This window comes from Podarcis cretensis (genome assembly GCF_951804945.1).
Source record: "Podarcis cretensis genome assembly, chromosome: 6".
Taxonomy (NCBI): Eukaryota; Metazoa; Chordata; class Lepidosauria; order Squamata; family Lacertidae; genus Podarcis; species Podarcis cretensis.
In genome coordinates this window covers 28,251,553-28,273,601 of record NC_137175.1, presented here as the reverse complement: position 1 = coordinate 28,273,601, position 22,049 = coordinate 28,251,553, and the positions used below count along the sequence as shown (strand labels likewise).

Sequence of the window (22,049 nt, the reverse complement as noted above, 5' to 3'; positions counted from 1 at the left end):
GGGGGATTGCGGGGGGGGGGGGGGATGACCCATAAGAGATTTAAGAGGAATGAGGGGAGGAGAGGGGAGACAGGTTCCATCATGCAAGCATAAACCTGGCTCAAAAAGAGTGCTATGCCTTAATAGGCAGTTGAAGTAGGACAATTGCATTCTTCCACACTGGGTTTGAGGTTTTGTGGGCAACAGGCTTCTCCATTTTATGCTCCTGAAAGCTCTTGCTTTCAGATGAAGGGTGCAACTTCTCTCTGTGTGTGGTTGTGTGGTTGTGTACAGGAGGAGTTGCAGGATCATTTGGAAGAACAGACCCCATGGTTTCAGGTAGGCAGTGATATAGACAGACCATGCAAGAGCAAAGCAGGGCTTCCAGACTGTAATTTAGACCAATGATCGCTGTGCTGACTGGGGCTGATGTAGTCCAAAACACCTGAACATCACTAGGTGGGCAAAGGCTTCCTTAGTAGCATGTTTGAGAACATCTGGGGCATGAGAACTGAGGAAATCTCTCTTCACTTATTGTTATTTCTCTGGGAACTAGACTGTGGAAAGGAAGAGACTACCTCTCTGGAGTGGGCCACATAGTAAAATTGTCAGTAAGAAAAAGGAGGAAACTGTTGATTTCATAATAATTTTTTTAATTACTCAGAAAATGAAAATGAAAAATGTTTAGCCTCTGTAGAGTCTCCTTCAGCTATTCTTCCATTAATTTGAGGTACATTCTGTTGCCCAAACATTAGGTTAGATGATGTCAGCTGTTTAGTGAGCATTCATTCTGATTTGTTTGTGGGAAGTTTTGATGATGTTGGGTCAAGCAAATGCTATCCCACACTTTTCAGTGCATTTCCCCACCCCTTTTCCTATTGCATAAGTCCAGTTTTGGGCAGGAAGCAGGTTTATTGCACAAGAGCTCCAAATCAGCTTTAACTGCACAAACTTGAATTTTCTGCTTTGCGACTGAATCCTACCTGAAATTAGTGACAGTCTGGAAGCAACACCTGATAACAAAGTAAGCTGATGATGGAGAACTGCATGGTGTTCAGTACATCCTTCCCTGATGCTGACCCCTATTGCTCACTGCATGTTCAAAAAAAGCAAACATGAGGGCAATAGATAATTATGACGACTGCAAGGAAGATCGTTGCATTGAGTTTAGGGATGAAGGTGAAATTCAATTTAGCTTGCATTTAAAGGGGAACCTACCTAATCCATACTTTCTGAAACAATACACCAACTTAAACACAGCCGTCCATTGAAATTCTCTGAATTTTGCAATGCAGTTCTCCAGCCAAGTCATTTGTATGAAAATGCATATATCCGTGGAAATAGCATGCAGAAATCCATTGTATAAGGGGAAATTGCGTTGCAAAAATGCATATACTAGGCAAAATTTCTTTCAGAGATGTGGGTGTGTTTTTTTAAAGACATGCACTCTGAAATGCTGCTGAATTTTCACAATGACTTGTTTTGTTTTTAAATTGCAAACTGAGGTGGAAATGAGGAGAATGGAACTTTAAGAGCAGACAAATAAGAAACTTGAGAGAAAGTGACATTGACACATCTACCCTTCCTTAACAGCGGCGGGTACAGGAGGCAGCATCCAGTATCTCCAAACTGCAAGGAACCGAAATATATTAATCCATGCACGGCAATTCATTTTTAGTGCTAACAGCTCGTGCATTTCTATTCAGGGGCCCGTGAGAGTCCATGTGTTACCCTTTGTGTAGAAGTATGCACCAGTGGCCTATGTGCATGGTTTAAGCTGTGGGCCTTCTTTTGATGTGACTGATTTGGACCTCCAGGCTAAGCATCTGACCCTGATTGCAAAGTAAGTTGATGGTGCAGATGATGCATGAGGTTCCCCTACCCTGCTGCTGACCTGTGTTGCTTATTGCACGCCACCATTTGATCTCCCCGCCTTTCATGTACAAAAAGAGAGAGTAAACATGATGATAATAGATAACAGTGCTGGCAGCAGCCAAGGGCACTGAAAGGAGGCATTCTCCAAACCACTGGACCCAGCCCAAATTTATTCATCCATTCTCAGCAACACATATCTAGGGGTGTTGTCCAGTCAAAATATATTCAATGCTGGTAAATGATACATAGATAGAACATGGCGCCCACAGGGTTCTCACCCCTAATGCTAATGTGGTACAATGGCTAGAGCATTGGACTAGGGCCTGGGAGACCAGGGTTCAAATCCTTACTTAGACATGAAGCTCTCTGGGTGACCTTGAGCCAGTCACTGCCTCTCAATCTAGCCTACCTCACAGGGTTGTTGTGGGAATGAAATGAGGAACCTTGAGCTCCTCGAAGGAAAAGGTGGGATCTAAAAACAATAAAATAAAAATGTGCGAGCAGGCCTTAGATCAGTTTTGAGGGTGGGCCAAATTATATTAGGCATACAAAGCTGTAATTTTGGCCTTTTGTCTCTGGAGTTCCGTCAGCATTGAAACAATCTTGGCTGCTTAATATTTAATTTCTGAGTTTAATTATTAAGCAGCCTAGTTCTTCTTTTGACTTGAAGTTGATCTCAAGAGGGAAGAAGGCATGGCAAATGGGGACTCCCACAGTTGCTGCCACATCTCATGCGCTGTGGTTTATCAGCACAGAGGACAAAATGTGCAGGTAGGATAATTTACAGCTTGCGCCTGTTGATTAAGCATTTTACTACCCTGAGAACTGTCTTGATACCAGAATAACAAATGGGAGCTGTCTGGGCAGAGAGCATGCCAAACCTAGTCTCTGTCTCCATCGACTGCCCCGACTCCATCCTTGTAATTATTTTAGAAATATAATGTAGTGTGTGTGCTCTACTTATGGTTCTTTATCTCTGAACTGAACTGGGAACAGATGGCGCTTCAAATAGATGACTGTCCTTGGTAAAGCAGGGCTTTATAGGCTTGTTCACAAGTTCCACTGAATGCAGGTACAAGCTGTCTCTGCACGTGTCCAAGTGTTTATGAAATAATGTGCATTTGCTGATTTGCACAGCTCAGCTATTGTGTATGTGGGTTGTACACTTGTTGAACACCTCAATAGCCACGCTGGGTCCCTATGCCTGTAGCATAAAATCATAGGATTGTAGAGTTGTAAAGTACCCTAAGGGTCATCTAGTCCAACCCCCAGCAATGCAGGTACCATAGCTAAAGAATCCCTGGCATATGGCCACCCAACCTCTATTTGAAAATCTCCAGTGAAAGAGAGTCCACCACCTTCTAAGGCAGTCCATTCCACTGCCAAGGTAAAGGTAAAGGTAAAGGTACCCCTGCCCATAGGGGCCAGTCTTGACAGACTCTGGGGTTGTGCGCCCATCTCACTTAAGAGGCCAGGGGCCAGCGCTGTCCAGAGACACTTCCGGGTCACGTGGCCAGCGTGACATCGCTGCTCTGGCGAGCCAGAGCCGCACACGGAAACGCCGTTTACCTTCCCGCTGGTAAGCGGTCCCTATTTATCTACTTGCACCCAGAGGTGCTTTCGAACTGCTAGGTTGGCAGGCGCTGGGACCGAGCAGCGGGAGCGCACCCCGCCGCAGGGATTCGAACCGCCGACCTTTCGATCGGCAAGTCCTAGGCGCTGAGGCTTTAACCCACAGCGCCACCTGCGTCCCACCCTGCCAAACAGCATGCTAAATAGAGAAACAAAAACTGACCCAAGTCACCTTTCAGATTCATGGCTGAGTTAGGATTTGAACACAGCTCTTTCTCCCACCACCACCGCCTCAAGCCTGTTGTTACTCACCATTCATAAACTTTTATTGCGCTAACAAGAGCCATGGCATTGGTGTCCCTCTGCCAAAGGAAGGAAAAGAAAGAAAGAAAGAAAAATCACCGTGCTACACCATACCGGCTCCCTTTGGTTCACACATGTTTGTCCTCCTGTTCCCTCCTGCCCCTCTTTCCTCCTCCATTCTGCCATTTATGGGGGGGGGGGGAGGTAGGCTGGTGAAACAGTGACCCATTTCTGTTGAGCTTCCTACAGCCTCCTAGTTGCTAGGATTCCTGGAAACAATGTTGGACTAGAAGGATCAACCATAGTCTAATTCAGCAAGACACATCTTGTGTTCTTACACAAGAGCGAATGCTCAAGGTCACTTAGCACATTTAGTTACGCCTCAGCTGCTAAGGGATCCTGAAGGCGCACCCTTACTTTGCACATTTAAGACATATCAGTGGACCACAGGGATTCTTAGTAAAAGGAGAAGAAGAAAACAGTGCATACAAGGCTGACATTTGTCCAAACATAAGACGGCAATTAGCTGAAGATTTCTGATGCTTCGGTTCCCACAGCAGCAGCAGCTCTTAGCTATGAATTGCTCACAGTACTGTACACTCAGACAAAACGAGACCACAACAAGATTTCAAGGTTGAACATCCAAGGCATGCATAAATACTGCTCTTGCTATGCTTGTCAACCAATCCTTTTAAAGCAGGAATAGGGAACAGATGTTGCTGCACCACAACTACCATCATTCTTGACCGTTGGTCCTGCTGGCTGAGGCTGATGGGAACTGGAGTCCAGACAGACCTGGAGGGCCACAGGTTTCCCATTCTCTGTTAATCAATTCATTCATTGTTTCAAGGCCAAATGCTATGGGTGGCAAAGAAGAGCAGCACCAGTTCTGTTTATACTTAGCCGCTTGTATGTATCCTTCTGGAATAAATCCAGGGAATGGTGACTTCATGTGACGCACAACAGCAACCACATGTGATAAGCAGAAGCTCTGCTACTGGATATGCTCCTTTGCTTAGTCAGAGTTAATAACACAGCACGATAATACAGTAACACTTTACTTAAGCACAGGACTTTGCTCCTGACATGCGAGTACCTCCAAGCGTGGAAAACTTTCCACAGTTCACCATATGGCTGCAGTTCTTAAACTATTGCCAAAAAATTGGTTTTGGTATATATCATAGCCTCTTGAGACCCATGCTGGCAGAAGATGGGGCAGATTCCATGTAATGTTTTGGTTAAGTTTGTATCTTTTAAAAGCTTCTTTTTTGGAGTACATACACTCAGGGTTCAGGACCCTTCACAAAACTTATGTTCAAGCATTGGTGGGGGGGGGTGAATTATTGGGTTGTGTCTAATGCTGTACAAGCGAAGTCCCCCAATCTTCTGGAACAGATTTTGAGGGTGCATAGGGAAGTTGCCGGGGAGAAGAGAGCAAGCAGACATCCACTGCACAAGAAGAACAGTAGTGTTGGCCACAACCGAGTATCACCATGCACCTCTCTAGGACTTTGGCTTATCTGAAATGCATTTGTCTCTCACATCTCTCTTTGGATTTCAAACGACTTCACCATGCCAGGCAGGACTAGCAGAGAGGCATTGTGGGTCAAGAGAAATTCTGAATAGCTCATGCTCCAATTGGGTTGCATTTCTTGTGTATTATATTGAACTATACCATTTTTCTGTTTTTATATAAAAAAAAATTAGTTGTCTCAAAGGATGCTTTATAGATTCCCCAATGAGCTGGCAAAGACATTTTCAGCTGTCTTCTTGGAACAGCTGTTCCCGAAAGCTTGAGAGACCAACAGGAAACTAGCCTAAGGGTCAACAGCATCTTGGGAATTATTCCAACCCATGGTGCATCCAGACCAGCACTCTTGTCACATTTCATTTGATTTCATTTTACTTTGTGTTCCTTGCTGCCCTGGTTCTGATCTTTCAGCATTTAAAATACTGCTGAATTTGTATGGTAGTGCCTAAGTAAGTTAGATGGGTGGAGTGCCAAAAAGTTTGGGTCCATCACCACTGCTGCCCTGCCAAAGGGGGAGAAGCACCTACTGAGGTCATAATGGTGCTGTGTTCTGAGACTTTGAGATCTCTTCCAGAAAAAAAATTAAGAGAAGAAGTGAGCAGCCCAACCTCTCCCCCCTTCTTGGCTGGGGAGGCATTGGATTCAGTAGTGTCCCTCTGCCACAGGGGCAGTGAATCCTGTTCTGCTGCCGAAGGTGAAATGGGAATAATCACGAATGCCTAGAGTTCCCTGTGAAGAGGAATGGATTCTTAAGTGAATCTGGAAACTGTAGCTATGCAAGGGGAATAGGAGTTTCCTAACAACTCTTAGCACCCTTAACAAACTACAGAGAGCCAGTGTGGTGTAGTGGTTAAGAGCAGTGGACTCATAATCTGGTGAACTGGGTTCGCGGCCCCGCACCTCCACATGCAGCTGCTGGGTGACCTTGGGCTAGTCACACTTCTCTGAAGTCTCTCAGCCCCACTTACCTCACAGAGTGTTTGTTGTGGGGGAGGAAGGGAAAGGAGAATGTTAGCCACTTTGAGACTCCTTCAGGTACTGATAAAGCGGGATATCAAATCCAAACCCTCCTCCTCCTCCTCCTCCTCCTCCTCCTCCTCCTCCTCCTTCTTCTACAGCACCCATAATTCTTTGTGGGAAAGCTATGACTATTTAAAATGGTATCATACCACTTTAAATGTATGGTGTGAATGTGGCCTTAGCATGATAATGAGTTTCCACCTGTGTTCAGGCTCAATTGCTGGCATCCAGCCAATGCATAATCACTTCTTGCTTTTTACTTCCTACCTGTAGGAGAGCTGACCTTAACGTTTGCAGGAGAAGGACATAAGATCAGAGACCTTCAAATTACCTCTCTGTATTCCTTGCTGCTGAGACTGCTTGGATAAGGTCAATTGGACAAGAAAGCTGACCCAGAATTTCTCAAAAAAAAACCCCAGCATATACATTTCCAGGCTGACTTGATGCACCCACCTGGGATAGAGACCGTCTTTGAAACACTGGGAAAGGCAAAAGGTAAAGTCCAGCTTATTGCACACCTGTCAAAAAAGACGAAGGAGCTGATCTCTAATGTCAGGTAAACTCTTGGACTCTAAGACTTACAGCATGTACTCTTAAAAGAACTAGCATGGATTGCTTGCCTTTTAACATCCTTTAAATAACATTGCACTGGCCCAGTACGGTTTCAAAGTGGTAAAAAAAATAAAAATAGATTCCTTCCCACCAATTCCAGCTCATTTTTATGGGTGAAATGGAGCCACAATAAACATTTAGGGGTTTGAGTGGTAATTATCATTGCATGCAAATCGTGTTGTTTGTGTGTGGCATCTGCAAGGTGACTAAAAGAAATCCAGTCTGGCCAGCTCTTTTGCCTGCAACTGACTAAAAGAAATCCAGTCTGGCCAGCTCTTTTGCCTTTAGCAGCATTAAGGAAATCAGTAGGAGAAGGTTTTTATGGCATGGAGAGGGGCATTATCACCTGCTGATGTTTTCAGATCGTGCTGCTGTTAAAATGTTAGCAGCCCTAAACCAGCCTCTCTGCCATACTCCTTTTCATTTGAAAAATATCTGTCTACTCTGTGCGTTTTTAGGGCTTGTTCGGTTTTTTTGCAGTCAATTTTAATACCCTCATTGCACCTGTTACGTTTTTATCTCAGCTTAATTGTATTTTTATTGCTGGATTCTCTTGAATGTTTTTTTTTAATTGCTTGGGTAACTCTCTGTAACTCTAGTGAATGCTGTCATCATAGTAGTGTTAGTTGTTCTGGTATAATAGTTAGGAACTGAGTATTGTATTCATCTGTGGTTGTTGGCTTTGACGATTCATGTAACAAATTTAATTGTTTTATTGTGTCTGATGCAAGGCCACTCTGAGTGCAGTAATTTCAGATAACAGGTTAATAATAATAATAATTTATTTGTACCCCGCCCATCTGGCTGGGTTTCCCCAACCACTCTGGGTGGCTCCCAACAGATTAAGAACAGAATAAAACATGAGACATTAAAAACTTCCCTAAACAGGGCTGCCTTCAGATGTCTTCTAAAAGTCAGATAGTTGTTTATTTCCTTGACATCTGATGAGAGGGTGTTCCACAGGGCGGGTGCCACTACCAAGAAGGCCCTCTGCCTGGTTCCCTAATCTCACATCTCGCAGGGAGGGAACCACCAGAAGGCCCTTGGAGCTGGACCTCAGTGTCCACTCTTGACTTGAGTGGGAGGGGGTGACTGGTGCTATAATGTGCAATACCTCTTTAAGTGGCAAGCAGCTCTTAAAATATATGAAAGGAGGCACATAAAGTAGGTCCAGACAAGCAATTTCCCTCATATTCATGCAGAGAGGGAGCAATTTGCACAGCGTCCCTCACTCTGTAACTTTCTCAGTTTGTTACACAAAAATATTGTATAATTGACCTAGTTTGAGGTGTCCCATCTTCCTGCTACTTAGTGGTGGAGCCTTGTTTCCCACCCCCATGAATTTCTTGCATTGTATAGGAGTGCCCATTTCCCCAAATACCTTACTAATTTTGTCTATTATCAGAAGAAGTCACAAATCAGTTCCTACTCTACCACTTCTGACACAGCTCAGCTTTGTCATTATTATAATGTGTGTGGGTTCATAGGTAGCCTTTCAGATATTTGGGACCTAAGTTGTTTAGGGCTTCAACTCCTAATGTGAGTACCTTGAATTGGGCCCAGAATTAAGCTGGCAACCAGTGCAGTTGCTTTTTAACTGGTTTTATGTACCACTCACACATGGAGGGAGCCAATGATTTCACAATGGTGGGAATACTTATTTTTTATTATTAATTTTTTTTTATTAAATTTGTATACTGCCCTTCATCTGATGATCACAGGCTGGTTCATAACATAAAAATACAAAATGAGAAGACAAAATACGTAATAAAAACAAGAACAGAAACAAATTTTAAAAACCCATCATACCACACCCATCAACTGCCCCAGAAAAATTGGGACATCCCATTTTTCCCACAAGAGCACAGCGACCATTTTGGAAAAGCGCTTTTTCCAGGTCCACAATCTCATGCAGGTCACATGACTTGTGCAGGATTTCAAACCCGGGAGATGGTGTCCTGGATTTGGGCATCGTCATGTTAGATGGTTTGGCATACACTTCTGCCTCAACATAGCAGCATCACAACAGCATCAGCCCCCCCTCTCAATTACCTATTTGCATACAAATCGCCTTTAAAAGAAAAGACACTGTGATTTATTTATTTTACCTTGCATATATTAAAATTTTAATGTGCAACCATGCAGTAGCAGTTACACATACCCAGTTTAGCGCCTACTAAACGGAAGAGGAAATGCAACAAGCACTGTGTGTATTTTGCACATAACAGAAAACACTTTCTTTTGTGGAAATCTTGAAATTTAGCCGCCTTCCATTATTATTTAGAGGCCCTTCATAATCCGAATAAGCCGTAGCTTACTTAGCTTGCATGCAAATCTGGCAATGAGAAAATCCTTTTCTGCCCTCTCCCAGTAGTTTCAAGGAGCATGTATTGGATTTATATCCCATACTGTGCAGAACATGGACACAACTGTGCTGAACAGTGTGGTGGGACTAGAGAGGACGTGAGTGCCGAGTTCTACACCTGGGGCTACAGGAAGCAGTTGTTAATCAGGTTCTGCCACTCACCCCACCCCAGGCCATGACCTTGAGCTGTGCAGAACAACACAGGCTGCAAGTTTCTCTGAGCATGCTGAGGCCCAGGCAGAATTCCAGTGAGGCAAAATGGAAATTAATATTTGCATTGATTTTACTTCATCAAAGCGAATATTCAACATATCTCACACCCTTGTGGCTAAGGAGAAAAGCTTGAAAGAAAAACTTCCAGAGGATAAAACACATCAAAGTGGAGTGAAATAATCCCCTTGTTTATTATTTCATAGAACTGTAGTTTTGGGAAAGCACCTGAGGGTCATCAAGTCCAGTCCCTTGCAATGCAGGAATCTCAACTGGTGGCTTTAGAAAAGCTGCTTTGGGTAGCATAACAGAGAATGGCTTGTAGGTTACTTGAAAGCAGCTAGCAACTTGCTTGTTTTCTTTACTCAACCAGGATGTTCACTCACCTGACAGAAGCTGTGACAGGTTGACAGGTGTGTGCTTATTTCTCTGTTCCTTACTCTTACATTTAATTTACAATTTGGCAATGTTGCCATCTGCACAGATTTAATTCCATTTATTTCCATAATTCAGACAGGAGGGTCCACAGGACTGTGATGTAGGAATGCATTGAGATGTGGGAGATATTACATGCAAGATTTACCGGTACATGCAAGCTAAGTAAGCTTGCTTAATTCTGTGCTGAGGATAAGTAGTGCTTATGAACTACTTCAAGTGGCAAAGGAACCTCGACAAGTGGAACAAGGCATGGCACTGAAATTGTGATAGGAAATATGCCACTGCTGGATTTCTAACTGTATCCCAGTTTGCTCAAGATAAGGCGAATAGTGAGTCAAATGTTGGAGTGTAGAAACAGACGGTTCATGATTTTCTGCAGGGGTGTAGAACTGTCTTTAGCCCCACTTTGTGCATTTGCCGGTGTGGTTTAAATTTGAACCATATCTGCAAAGGGACAACTTCAAAGGTGCTCACTGTCAGCTCTGTCAGAAAACCCTGCTCCTCAAAGACCAATCTAGGGCATACATTAAGCTTCCAATTGTTTCTTTACAGCTGACTGTACATGCCCCAGATCTCATATTCTATATGACATCAGGTGTTGAGCAGGTTGGTGTGGTTGCAGAGTTAAGAGTTGGCCGTGATGTGGCTTAGAGGTAGAAGAGGTTGCAGGCTGGTAACGATAGCAAGCTGCAGAGAGGATCAAAGCACAATGGTTAACTTCTGTTGAATCTAGGGCTGTGGCTATAGGAGAAACAAGACCCTGGGGTTTAAGGCGCTTACCAGCATCGTGTAGTGGTTAAGAGCGGTGGACTCGTAATTTGGTGAACCGGGTTTGTGTCCCCGCTCCTCCACATGCAGCTGCTGGGTGACCTTGGGCTAGTCACACTTCTCTGAAGTCTCTCAGCCCCACTCACCTCACAGAGTGTTTGTTGTGGGGGAGGAAGGGAAAAGAGAATGTTAGCCGCTTTGAGACTCCTTAGGGTAGTGATAAAGCGGGATATCAAATCCAAACTCCTCTTCTTACCTAGGGTCTGTGTTTTCTTTTGGAAATGAGGCACAGTGATATATGATATATAGTTTATTTACACTTATATACAACCTGAGCCTACGATGGAGGTGTTCACAGCAACAACAATCCAAGAAGGTCTTTCTTTTCCCATAGCTGCAGCCATGGATTCAAAACATCAGCCATTGTGCTCTGACCCTTTTTTCAGCTTGCTGCCTTTACCAGAGTGTAACCTTTTCCCTCCAGGTCATATCACAGCAAACTCTAAAACTCTCTTTCCAACTCTGCTTTGTCTTCAACACTACATCTGAGCCAAGGTCTCACCTGCTTGCCATCTGGCTCTCCTAACAGCTCATTACCTTTGTCTTCCTAATGTCCCATCACCAACTGTCTTGGCTTCTATTTTAAATTTCAGCTTGATTAAATTCTAACCAACTACTGGACCCAGGAATTTAGGGTGTCTGGCACCCACAAACACATTACATTGTGTTGCAGTAGATTTTAACTATTAAGTGCTTTGGGAGCCCATGGCTAGGAAAAAAGTGTGATAATTCTAGTACTGGCTTGCCTTGGTCTGCTTGTCTTCTCGTTTTGTATTTTTCTGTTGTGAACCACTCATCTTTGGATGAAGGGTGATATACAAATTTAATAATAATTCTTTCCAACACCTGCTGCTGCTGCTGCTTCCTCCTCCTCCTGACTAATGCAAAGGTAAGTAGTAAGGAAGCAGGCAGAGGGCCTTCTCAGTAGTGGAGCCCACCCTGTGGAACGCCTTCCCATCAGATGTCAAGGAAATAAACAACTATCTGACTTTTAGAAGACATCTGAAGGCATCCCTGTTTAGGGAAGTTTTTAATGTTTAATGTTTTATCATGTTTTTAATATTCTGTTGGGAGCCGCCCATAGTGGCTGCAGAAACCCAGCCAGATGGGTAGGGTATAAAAAATAAAAATAAAAATATAGGGACCAGGTAGTTCTGACTCACTTAAGCTGCAGGCTTGTACAGTATTAGTTTATGTGAAGACAAAGTCCAGGGTGAAATTGGGCTACATATGTGCCTAGAAGTTATGAAGGTGACCTTTGGTGTAAAAAAAGAAAAGAAAATCTACTGTGAATCCTCCTACTGAAAACTGGGCAACAGCACTAGCAATATCATTGGTTGTGTGCATCTAGGTGCCAGTGGGCAACCCCTTAATATTTAAAAATGCCTTTCCAAGAACATGAGCTTTGGACATAATAGTTAACTCTGACTTTTAAATATATTAATGCCCACACTTGCGAGACCCTTTTGCATGTGCTGTAACAGACTAGGCACGGCTCTCCCTCTGGAGTAGCAGTAGAAAATAGCTCAGTGCTTGTCATCTTGAAGTGAAAGTTAGTGCTTCTTGGGTAAGCTGCAGATGAGATCTGTGTTTGAAGTTTACAATCTAGGTTAGATGATGCAGTAAGGCGGATGATAATCGGGGAAGAGAGGGGTGGGGGTTCGGGGAAGCTTGCAGAATGAGACTTTGAGGCTGCCTTTTTCTTGTAAGGTAGGAATTGTATTGCAAACTGATTCTTTTTTCAATTGATTTATTATAAGCTTGGAATCAATGGGCTGCTTTTAAGCGTGGTTTGAGAAAACACTAGCTGTTAAAATGGGATCTGTGTATGTTGATAGACAAAAATTAAGCTGTATCTTGATCCTTGGAGGGATTTCTTCCCTTTTTTTCAGTCAATGAAAAGGGCAGCACAATGGCATGGGCGTTTGAACTGCAAAGTGATGCTTATTGGGACCAATGTTTCCAACTTTAGGTATACACCGATAGGATCTGAACTGTAACTGCTTGGGAAATTGCTGTTGGGGTCATCATGTTGGTTAGTAAGGAAATGTCAAGAAGGTGTTTGGCAGCAAAGGAAAGATACATTCCATGCTAGGGATGAGTAAGGAGGGGAATGAAAATTAAACAGCCAGTATTGTAATGTCTGCAGAAAAATATCTGGTGGCTGCATTTGGCTGTAGAATTGAAAAAGACAAACAACATCAAGAGGTGGGAGCACTTTCCATATGATGAAAAGCTAAAATGTTGGGGCACTTTAGCTGACTTACAGGAAGGCTCAGGGATTGGGGGTAGAAAATTTCCCCCAAATGGAATATACCCCCCCTGTGTTTATTTAATATGATTCTATGAAGTTTGTGTTTCATTAATTTATTAACAATTTTATTGTTGTGGGGGAGGAAGGGAAAGGATAATGTTAGCTGCTTTGAGACTCCTTTGGATAGTGATAAAGCGGAATATCAAATCCAAAGTCTTCTTCTCTTCTTAGGAACAATGAACTGATGCTATTTGCGAATGCAATACAGTGGTACCTCTGGTTAAGAACTTAATTCGTTCTGGAGGTCCGTTCTTAACCTGAAACTGCTCTTAACCTGAAGCACCACTTTAGCTAATTGGGCCTCCTGCTGCCGCCGGAGCACAATTTCTGTTCTCACCCTAAAACAAAGTACTTAACCTGAGGTACTATTTCTGGGTTAGCGGAGTCTGTAACCTGAAGCGTCTGTAACCTGAGGTACCACTGTATTAGGCAAGCTTGGCAATTTCAAAGTTGTCAGCTTGGTTTACTGAATGCACGTGAAACGAACCTGCAACATTAGACCACTCTAATGTAAAATTTCCGGTGGAGATTACTGTGATTTGCATAGAAAGATTTTCCAATTGAAAATGTTTGGGGGACCCCACGTGATCACTAAGGCTGGGCTCTGCGGTTCAGGATAAAGCACATGTGTCGCTTGCAAATGATTCCAGGTTTGATTCCCAGAATCTCCAGGTAGGACTCTCAAACTATGGTGAGAGTCAGTGGGGAACAGGGGTGGGGAGATTTGAGCCCAGGGGCCAAATACATCCCTCTAGTGCACTTTTGCCCTGGAGACTCACCCTTGGTTACTCTTCTTTCTCACTCCTCACTCACTCCCACTCTCCCCAAATCACAGCTCTCACACGGGCCCTGAGATGCACCCTCCTTGAGTGATTTTTTTCCTAACTGGAATGTATCCTTGAACTCCGATAATGCCTCCAGCTTGCCTGGATAGAGGATACAGCAAGGCGGTGTGCATCTTACAAAATTGCAATAAGCACAATAAAAACATCAGTAAATATTGGTTGGCGAAAAGAAAGAGTCCTGTCTGAATGACAGTATTTTTTTGGAGATGTCTAAAACAATGAAAGAATGATTCCTGCCTATCGCTTACTCCCCTGAGGTTCTTTCCGCCAATATTAAGAGTGGGGAACTGCAAGTAGTGCCCCATGAAAGGATCTCAGTGGTCAAGATGGAAAAGTATGCAGTAATATTAGTGAAAATGTGTTTATTAGGGGAGATTCACAGTAAAAAAAAAAGTTGACATTCTTGTGATTTTCTTTTAACCGTGGCAAATTTCTGTGGAAATGTACATAACTCAGTTTAAGATTAGAGAAACGAGATGTTGAGAGAAACTGAAAATGACTTATTTGCCTGTCCCTAGGCTAGATCCCAGCTACATTGTAGGAGGACAGTTGGTGATGAACGTCAAGTTTATCCAAGTCAGGATGGAATCCTAATAAAGATGGATGTGGACCAGAGCAGTCTGGGAAAGTGAGGCTTTAGGGGACTCCATGTGAAATTTTTCACCGTAAAGTTGCAGCTGGAGTGAAACTTAAGAGATTGACGCAGCTTTGGGTCAAGCTGTCCTCTTCACCTCCAAAACATCTCATCCTGATTCTCTAAACAATCTCTCTGCACTTGACCCAGCACTTCCTTGCAGAGGAAGAGGCTCATTATTTACAGCACATACTCGGTGGTAGAGTTAGCCTGGCCCTTGAATAAACGAAGATGGATGAGCTGCTTTCTTATGTATGAGCTGTGCTTAAGATTTAGATAGAACTTCAGTTTTGCTGGTAGAAATTCTAGAGTAGATATGTTGTGGTTGAGGCAATCCCAGGCTCCATGCCCAAAACATGAATTTTTAAGCTGAAGAGTGAAAAGCTAAAGTTATGAAAGTAACCGGTCTCGATTATGTTCTGCTCCTACTGAAATACTTTCTTGAAGATAAGTAGGGATGTATGGATATGTCAGTTTTTCTTTCTCTCAGCTTCTCATTTCCAATCTTAAGTTCAGATTTTCACATTTCCATGTCAGTCTGCATTAAAAAGAAGGGGGAGGGGCTTTTTTGTAAGGAATTTGATAGTGTTGGCAGTTCCCCCTAGAAATCTGATGAGGAGCTATGCATTTGGGACCTTTTTTGGAGTTAAGTTATATCTTAACCCATAGGAGCCAACTCCTAGGGGCCGAAGTCCCTTTGAGGCCCCCAATAAAATATTTGAGGGGGCCATCCCCCCCAAGTTGATGGACATTGCCATTCAAATGCTGTGTGTGCACCACATCTTGTGATTGATTATGGATGGCAGGGCTTACCTCCCCCCCCCCCTCATATTTTATTCAAGTTGGCACCCCTGTCTTCAGTTATGCTCAACCTGTATATATGGATAGAGAACATGAATAAGTTGTGTGCCATAAGTTTTCATTGATCAGAGAATTGATGCACAAACAATTTTAAATAATAATAATAATGATAATTTTATTTATTATTGATACCCCGCCCATCTGGCTGGGCTTCCCCAGCCGCTCTGGACAGCTTCAAACAAAATATTAAAAGACAGTAATGCATTAAACATTAAAAAGCTTCCCTAAACAGGGCTGACTTCTAAAAGTCTGGTAGTTGTTGTTCTCTTTGACATCTAGTGGGATGTCCACAGGGCGGGTGCCACTACCGAGAAGGCCCTTTGCCATATCTCCTTATCTCCATTTGTTGGGAGACATATCTTCAAGTTCTCGCACTTCAAGTTCAAGGTAGTTCTGTCATTGAATATGGTCAATGACAAATGGGGCCTCCATGGTTAGCTGCAGTGTATGGATGCTGAGAGCAAATATAGTGTGGTACTATATCATGCCTTGCCTGAAGTTCCAGGGCATGTTACTGGTTATTGCTACAAGCAGAATGCTGGAGTAGAAGAACCCTTTTTTTAATTCTTCAAGCTCTTGAGTCAAAGTGCAATGGGTTTCTTTGTGTTTTTCCCATAGCAAAACTGTCTTCTGAATAAGTTTGTTTTCATGCTCCTTTCTCAGGGCATCAGGCCAGCAGTCTTATTTTATTGCTGTCTTTATTATGACAAAATGTGGGCAAAACAAATTCCACAGTAGGTTTCACTAGTTAAATATTCGGAGGTGCTGTTCTGTCCTTTTATTGGGAGAGACAAAATAAAAGACCAGGCAAATATCACATGGGAGGACTTTTTAAAATAAAGAAGGGCATTAGCGCTCATTAACTCATTTTTCTCAGCAGCTGGAATCCAGAGGCATGCTCCTTTGATACTGGAAGAAATGGCTAGTGGCCAGTAATAGTAGCCTTATTCTCCACGAATTTGTCTAATTCACTTTTAAAGTCATCCAGTTTGGTGACCATTCAGGTTCTTCATTGTCCATTGCATATTTGCACATAGGAGGGGAGGGATTTTTAAAAGCCTGCTTTTCTGTTTTTCTCTCTCTCTTCCTCCTTCTGTGACATTGGCCTTGATCCAGCATTGTCAATATAACTGCAGTTATCATGGCAGGGCGGGAGGAACTGTGATTGTAGAAGAAAAGGCGAGTTTTCTTAACTATATGGCTTCCTTTAGGTTATCATGGTGAAGCTTCTTGATTGGACTGGAAGAAACTTCTGGTCCAGTCAATTTCACTCTTAAGGTAAATTTAACTTTCATAGGAATTTTCCTTGCTTCTGTGAATAGGTTGTGTTAATGCACTAAAACGAAACAAGCCAGCCCAGTTCAGTTCATCACTCTTTAATAGACAACCACAACAATTGCAGCAAAATCTATACAAGTCTACTGAATGTCTCACTGACCTGGGCAAATCATTTCAGCATTCTCCTTTGAGAAAGGAGGATAGTGCTTGCGCTGTGATGCGCAATGCATGTTCGTAAAATGCTTGGAAAGCTTTGAATGAGAGGGACTGAGCTTGTGCCAAGTATGATGTATCAAAGGGGCAGCTCCTCTGCCTTGTGATCTGTGTCTCACAGAAAGGCAGGACAATTCCGGGTAGTATCCTTGGAAAGGGAGGCTGTCGTTTACAGGACATCACTCGCTGGTTTCCGAATTTTGCTTCTGCACTCCTGTCCGAATAAGGTTAGAAGCTTCTTTTTGCAGCAACCGAGTCTCTTCCCTAGCTCCAATAAAGTTTGCTTATTTTGTTTTGTGGGTGGATGCATGAGAAGGGCAAGGTCACTGCAGAACAAATGTATCTCTGTGTGTATTTCTTGTGATTGCTGTCAGTGGAACAGTTTGCTAACTTTTTCCTCCTCCCTTTCCTGTAGATCTCATAAAGCACAGGCGAGAGAGGTTAGAACAGACGATCAAGACCTCCAGTTCCAGACTGTGTTCCTAGTGAGTATAAGGCTCTTTCTATTAGGGGGTCACTGTCGCTTTAAAGCTGAGCCTGACCATAATCTCCCACAAGCAATAAGCAGTGAATTGAGCTGGCTGGCACGGGGTGTGTTGCAGAGGGAAGCATCTCTTGCACAAACTGGGACTTGTTGCTCAGTATGGCTTTGTTGCTCAACTCTGCTTCTGATGAAGGCTTTTACTCATGCAGATGTAAGTAACGCTGCTAAATGAGATGTTTCAAAATGCAATCCTTTTGAGCAGTGATGTCTATTCATGGCTTGCTTTGAAATAAGGGGCTTCTGTGGAACTGTAGGACTTACAAAATAAGGGAAGGGGTTTGGGCTGCCTCGCAATCTCTTGTGGAGAGGGGGTGGGGAGTATTAAATGTCAAAAGGTTTTGTCTTGTAACTTTCCTGCTAGGTAGAAGGGGAAGCTTGATGGTCAGGATTTCCCCTGGGGCTTTAAGAGCAAGAGTGTTCTTCCTATCAGCATATCAGTAAGGGGGATGAATATTCACGTTGTTTATATTCATGTGCTACAGTTTGTGTCAGGGACGCAGGTGGAGCTGTGGGTTAAAGCCTCAGCGCCTAGGGCTTGCCGATCAAAAGGTCGGCGGTTTGAATCCCTGCGGCGGGGTGCGCTCCCGCTGCTCGGTCCCAGCGCCTGCCAACCTAGCAGTTCGAAAGCACCTCCGGGTGCAAGTAGATAAATAGGGACCGCTTACCAGCGGGAAGGTAAACGGCATTTCCGTGTGCGGCTCTGGCTCTGGCTCTGGCTCTGGCCAGAGCAGCGATGTCACGCTGGCCACGTGACCCGGAAGTGTCTCCGGACAGCGCTGGCCCCTGGCCTCTTAAGTGAGATGGGCGCACAACCCCAGAGTCTGTCAAGACTGGCCCGTACGGGCAGGGGTACCTTTACCTTTTACCTTACAGTTTGTGTCACCTGGTTTTGTTGGCTGATATTCCTTATTTGGGGGCAGGGGGAAGGAATGTACAATATGAATGTCTGTCTCCCACCCACTAATAAGGGGGTCTAATTGCTACTTGGAGGTTGCCTTTGATCAGCAAAATGCTACAGATGGAGAAGGGTTGGACCTTTCCCTTGATTCAATTTTGCCAGCTCCCAGGGGCTGCTTTTAAACTTTGAAAATGACACTGGCATTGTGTGGACTTTGGCCCCTAATTAAGGCACCTAGAATAGGGATATGGCATCAGAAATAGCACAGCATGCATAAACATTGCATCTACAGTACCAGCCACTGTGTGCTAAAAGCAGGAAAGAGGACATATAACTATTTTGCTGCTGAGGGTTTAGTTTCTTACTGTCTTGCATGGAGACAGGAGAGGGGTTAATTCTGTGTCCATCTGGTATGCGGCTGAGACCCTACCTGCCTGCGCACTGTCTTGCCAGTCAGTTGGGCCGGCTACATCATCTGTATTCACTAATAATAAAATCTCAGTTATGGGCTTGATAGAATACACACTTAATAAACAGCTCCCTCAGGTGTTATTTTTCCACCTATGGTTGACAACTTATCCCTCTAAGTTAGAATAACATCTGCGACTTGAGGGCTCTCCCTGTCGAGGCAGAGGCTAGAGTTGCCCTGCTCTCCACATCTCCAAAACTGACTGTTGTCTTGTTTTTCACAGTGCTGAAAGGGTTGCCACCTTAATGGACCGTTCCAAAAGCCAAGATGACAGCCAGGTAAGGTCCTGGTACCTTCTTTCTTAAATGTATTTAGATGGGTTCAAATATGAAGGTGGAGAATTTTAAGAAGCTCAGTCAGTTCCTTACCCATCCAAGGGTGTCTGTAGGGAGGGGGACTGGAAAGCCTCATTCATTGCAGTAGGTTTTGCTGGTATGCATTTACTGTACCAGAAAGCTCCACTTTCTCTCACACTGTTGCTCAACCCTGGCGGTCTTAGCTAATGTCAGCTCTGTACTTCTGTCGTTTTTCAGCCTTCATCACCAACGGACAACATCAACCTTGGACCTTCTGCTAACCCCAAGTGAGTGCATGCAAAAGTCAACACATTTTGCAAGGTTAAGAAATGCAATGAAACTCTACTTCACTTTCCTTAATTTGCTCTTCTGAGGTGTCTGGAGCTCCTGAACACATCTTCTGTTTGCAAAAGCGAAGTGTTGGGTTGTAGGCAAGGCAGGGTAGTGGTGGGAGTTTTATCGTACCTTGTTGGTGACGTCACAGACACTAGCCAGTATATGGTCAAAATACATGCAACCCCACTCCTACCAGCACTCCAGGTAGCTGTGCCACTGTTAGCTGTGGGGCGGGGGGGGGGGATCATGTATTTCCAGCAATGACATATTGCGGTTTGAGAGCTGGGAAAATGCAATGTCACTAAAACAAAAGTGCTTCCTCAAATTAAGACATTTGTATTGTGTGCAACAAATCAATATTGTTCATAAAGGTTGCATAACAGCATCGAATGGGGTATAGCTATGTTGCTTGTTCTCACTATTCTTGTCACAACCCTTATCTCAGTAGGTGCTTGGGACATACTATATTGCAGTCACACAACAGCAATGGATGTACTAACTGTGAAGGAAAAAAATCTGTGTTTCTGTGAAGAAAATCGAACGCAATTGGTTATTGCAACAACATTCCTGCAACAAAAGCACAGCCTCAAGGGAAACATCCCCACTTATCCCAACAATTGTGTGATCTATTTATCCTCCTAAAAATGCATTTGTCCTCCTGTTGCCCACCCCCACAAGCTGTGTAACCCCAGCACATACAGCTCTCAAACAATGAAATATAAAGCCTTAGTATCAAGACAAGCCAATCTTCTTTTACTGGGGAGAGACGAAGAGCTCTAACTACACTCTTGATCAGAGATTGTGGATCAGCTTTAATACTTTGGGAAACCTGGGTTTGTGAAATCCCCAGTCGCTTCTTCATTCTCTGGCTGCGAGTTGTCTCCTACAAAGGTGGGTGGGCATCAAGCTTGAGAACATCTGCTTTGCTTTTCCCCTAGAACCCCAAGATCCACTAGCTGGACCGAAATACAAAACAGTGGCTTAGAGACAATGGACAGAGATGCATATAGAATTGAGGAAGAGGGCACATCTGGGTGCACTTTAGGCTAGACATTTGTTTGCAGTGCTGAGATGATGGGCCTTTCACACACATTCTGGGTATCCCCTCCAGCCTCAGATTTCTTTGTTATAGTGGACTAATTTAGGGGAAAGCTCCTATTGTTAAATGAATTGGGAATCCAAAATCTTTGGTGATCTACTATGGATCACCCAGAGATCTATATTCTGCCCATCCCTGGTGTTGTTTTGGATTTGTTTGGAAGGAAGAGCCAGATAGAAATGTTGTTGTTGTTGTTGATACAGTTCTAGGAGCTCTGAAACAGATTTGTGTGGAGTAGGACAGCTTTGGAATCCATGTTACGATCCCTCATGCTCATCTACTCCTAATAATTAGCATTTCTAGCAGGGGTGGGTAGCTGCAGCCCTTCAGCTGTTGTTTAGCTCCCAGCTCCCACCAGCTGCCAGCCAGCCTGGCAAATTTTCAGGGTTGATGGGAGTTGGAGTCCAACCACATCTGGAGGGTCACAGATTCCTCAGCCCTGGTACTCAAGTTTGGAAGTAAAGAGGGCTTCAGGTTTGTGTATACAGATAATCCCTGATACAATAGCCATTAACCCAAATGTCCTTTCTATCACTTCCATGTGAGAGATTATTTTACTGTGTTTGTATCTGAACCTTTTGCTCCTATTTTCTGCTTGGTTTTCCAAAATATGTACCTTAAGCTACAACAATGCACTAGTTGAACTCTTAGCCAAGTAATCACCCAAGAGAATAGCAGGTTATCTGGTTATGAAGAGTTGAATGTCTGTAAGAACGGTAGTGGTAGTCAGCTGATGTTTACTCAGAATAGACCTATTGAAATTAATGAACATGACTAAGTTGGGTCCATTAATCTCCACTCTGAATAAACCTTAGCTGACTACCATCCCGTGTCTTTATCTGCCACGACAGAATGACGAAATTGAGGAAAGAATAAAATACAGCTTTGTGTCCTTCTGATGTTCTTCATTGGTTGTGGTGGAGAGAATCTAGCTGAGTGAAGAAAAGAGCTTTGTGTGTTTTACTCTGTTTCCTTTTTCTAACAGTGCCAAGCCAACAGATTTTGACTTCCTAAAGATAATTGGCAAAGGTAGCTTTGGAAAAGTAAGTGGCCTAGTTTGGAAGAATTCTATTTATTTACTTTTATTACTGTGTCAATGACACTTGGCAACTATTATCCCATTTCTTTTCCCACTTTGCTTTCATACGCATGGCTTCTGGTGCTTTTGAAATGGTGCCCTAAATTCTAGCATTTGTACCCACAATGTGATTCTTCCGCTCCCCCATTTGTTATTGCTATTCCTGCTCTTTAGTCTGCCGCTCCCTTTTGCCATCTTAAAGTAAGGAGCTAGAACGCAATCTGGAGAATGGTTCCTTCAAGGGACTCAGGGTGTTGAACCAAGTCCCCCATCTTTATCTTCTCAACCATCCTGTTAAGTGACCATCATGGCTTAGCAGGCATTTGAACTGGAACTCCCTAAGTCTTAGCCTGATATGCTCTCTCACAGCATCTCAGTGATACCTTTAAAGGGCCCGTTTTAATAATGAAAGTCGTATTAAGAAGTTTAAATACCATTCTCTTTTCAATTT

General features: G+C 43.5%; 1 protein-coding gene across 7 annotated transcripts in view; it reads left to right on the top strand.

Moving 5' to 3' along the window:
* The window catches only part of SGK2 (serum/glucocorticoid regulated kinase 2), a 34,852-nt gene that overhangs the window by 531 nt on the left and 12,272 nt on the right, over positions 1-22,049 (top strand). For 2 of the 7 annotated variants that reach the window (XM_079979694.1, XM_079979696.1), the window contains exons 2-6: positions 6,636-6,775; positions 17,294-17,363; positions 19,013-19,067; positions 19,323-19,372; positions 21,506-21,563. In XM_079979694.1, coding sequence (XP_079835820.1) covers positions 6,724-6,775; positions 17,294-17,363; positions 19,013-19,067; positions 19,323-19,372; positions 21,506-21,563 — 285 coding nt within the window. In that variant the 5' untranslated portion in view covers positions 6,636-6,723. Of the gene's footprint in view, positions 1-2,503; positions 2,626-6,553; positions 6,776-6,814; positions 6,837-12,674; positions 12,706-15,724; positions 17,106-17,293; positions 17,364-17,420; positions 17,574-19,012; positions 19,068-19,322; positions 19,373-21,505; positions 21,564-22,049 lie in introns of those variants that run through there. The other 5 variants (XM_079979695.1, XM_079979698.1, XM_079979697.1 and 2 more) reach the window with 5 other exon arrangements.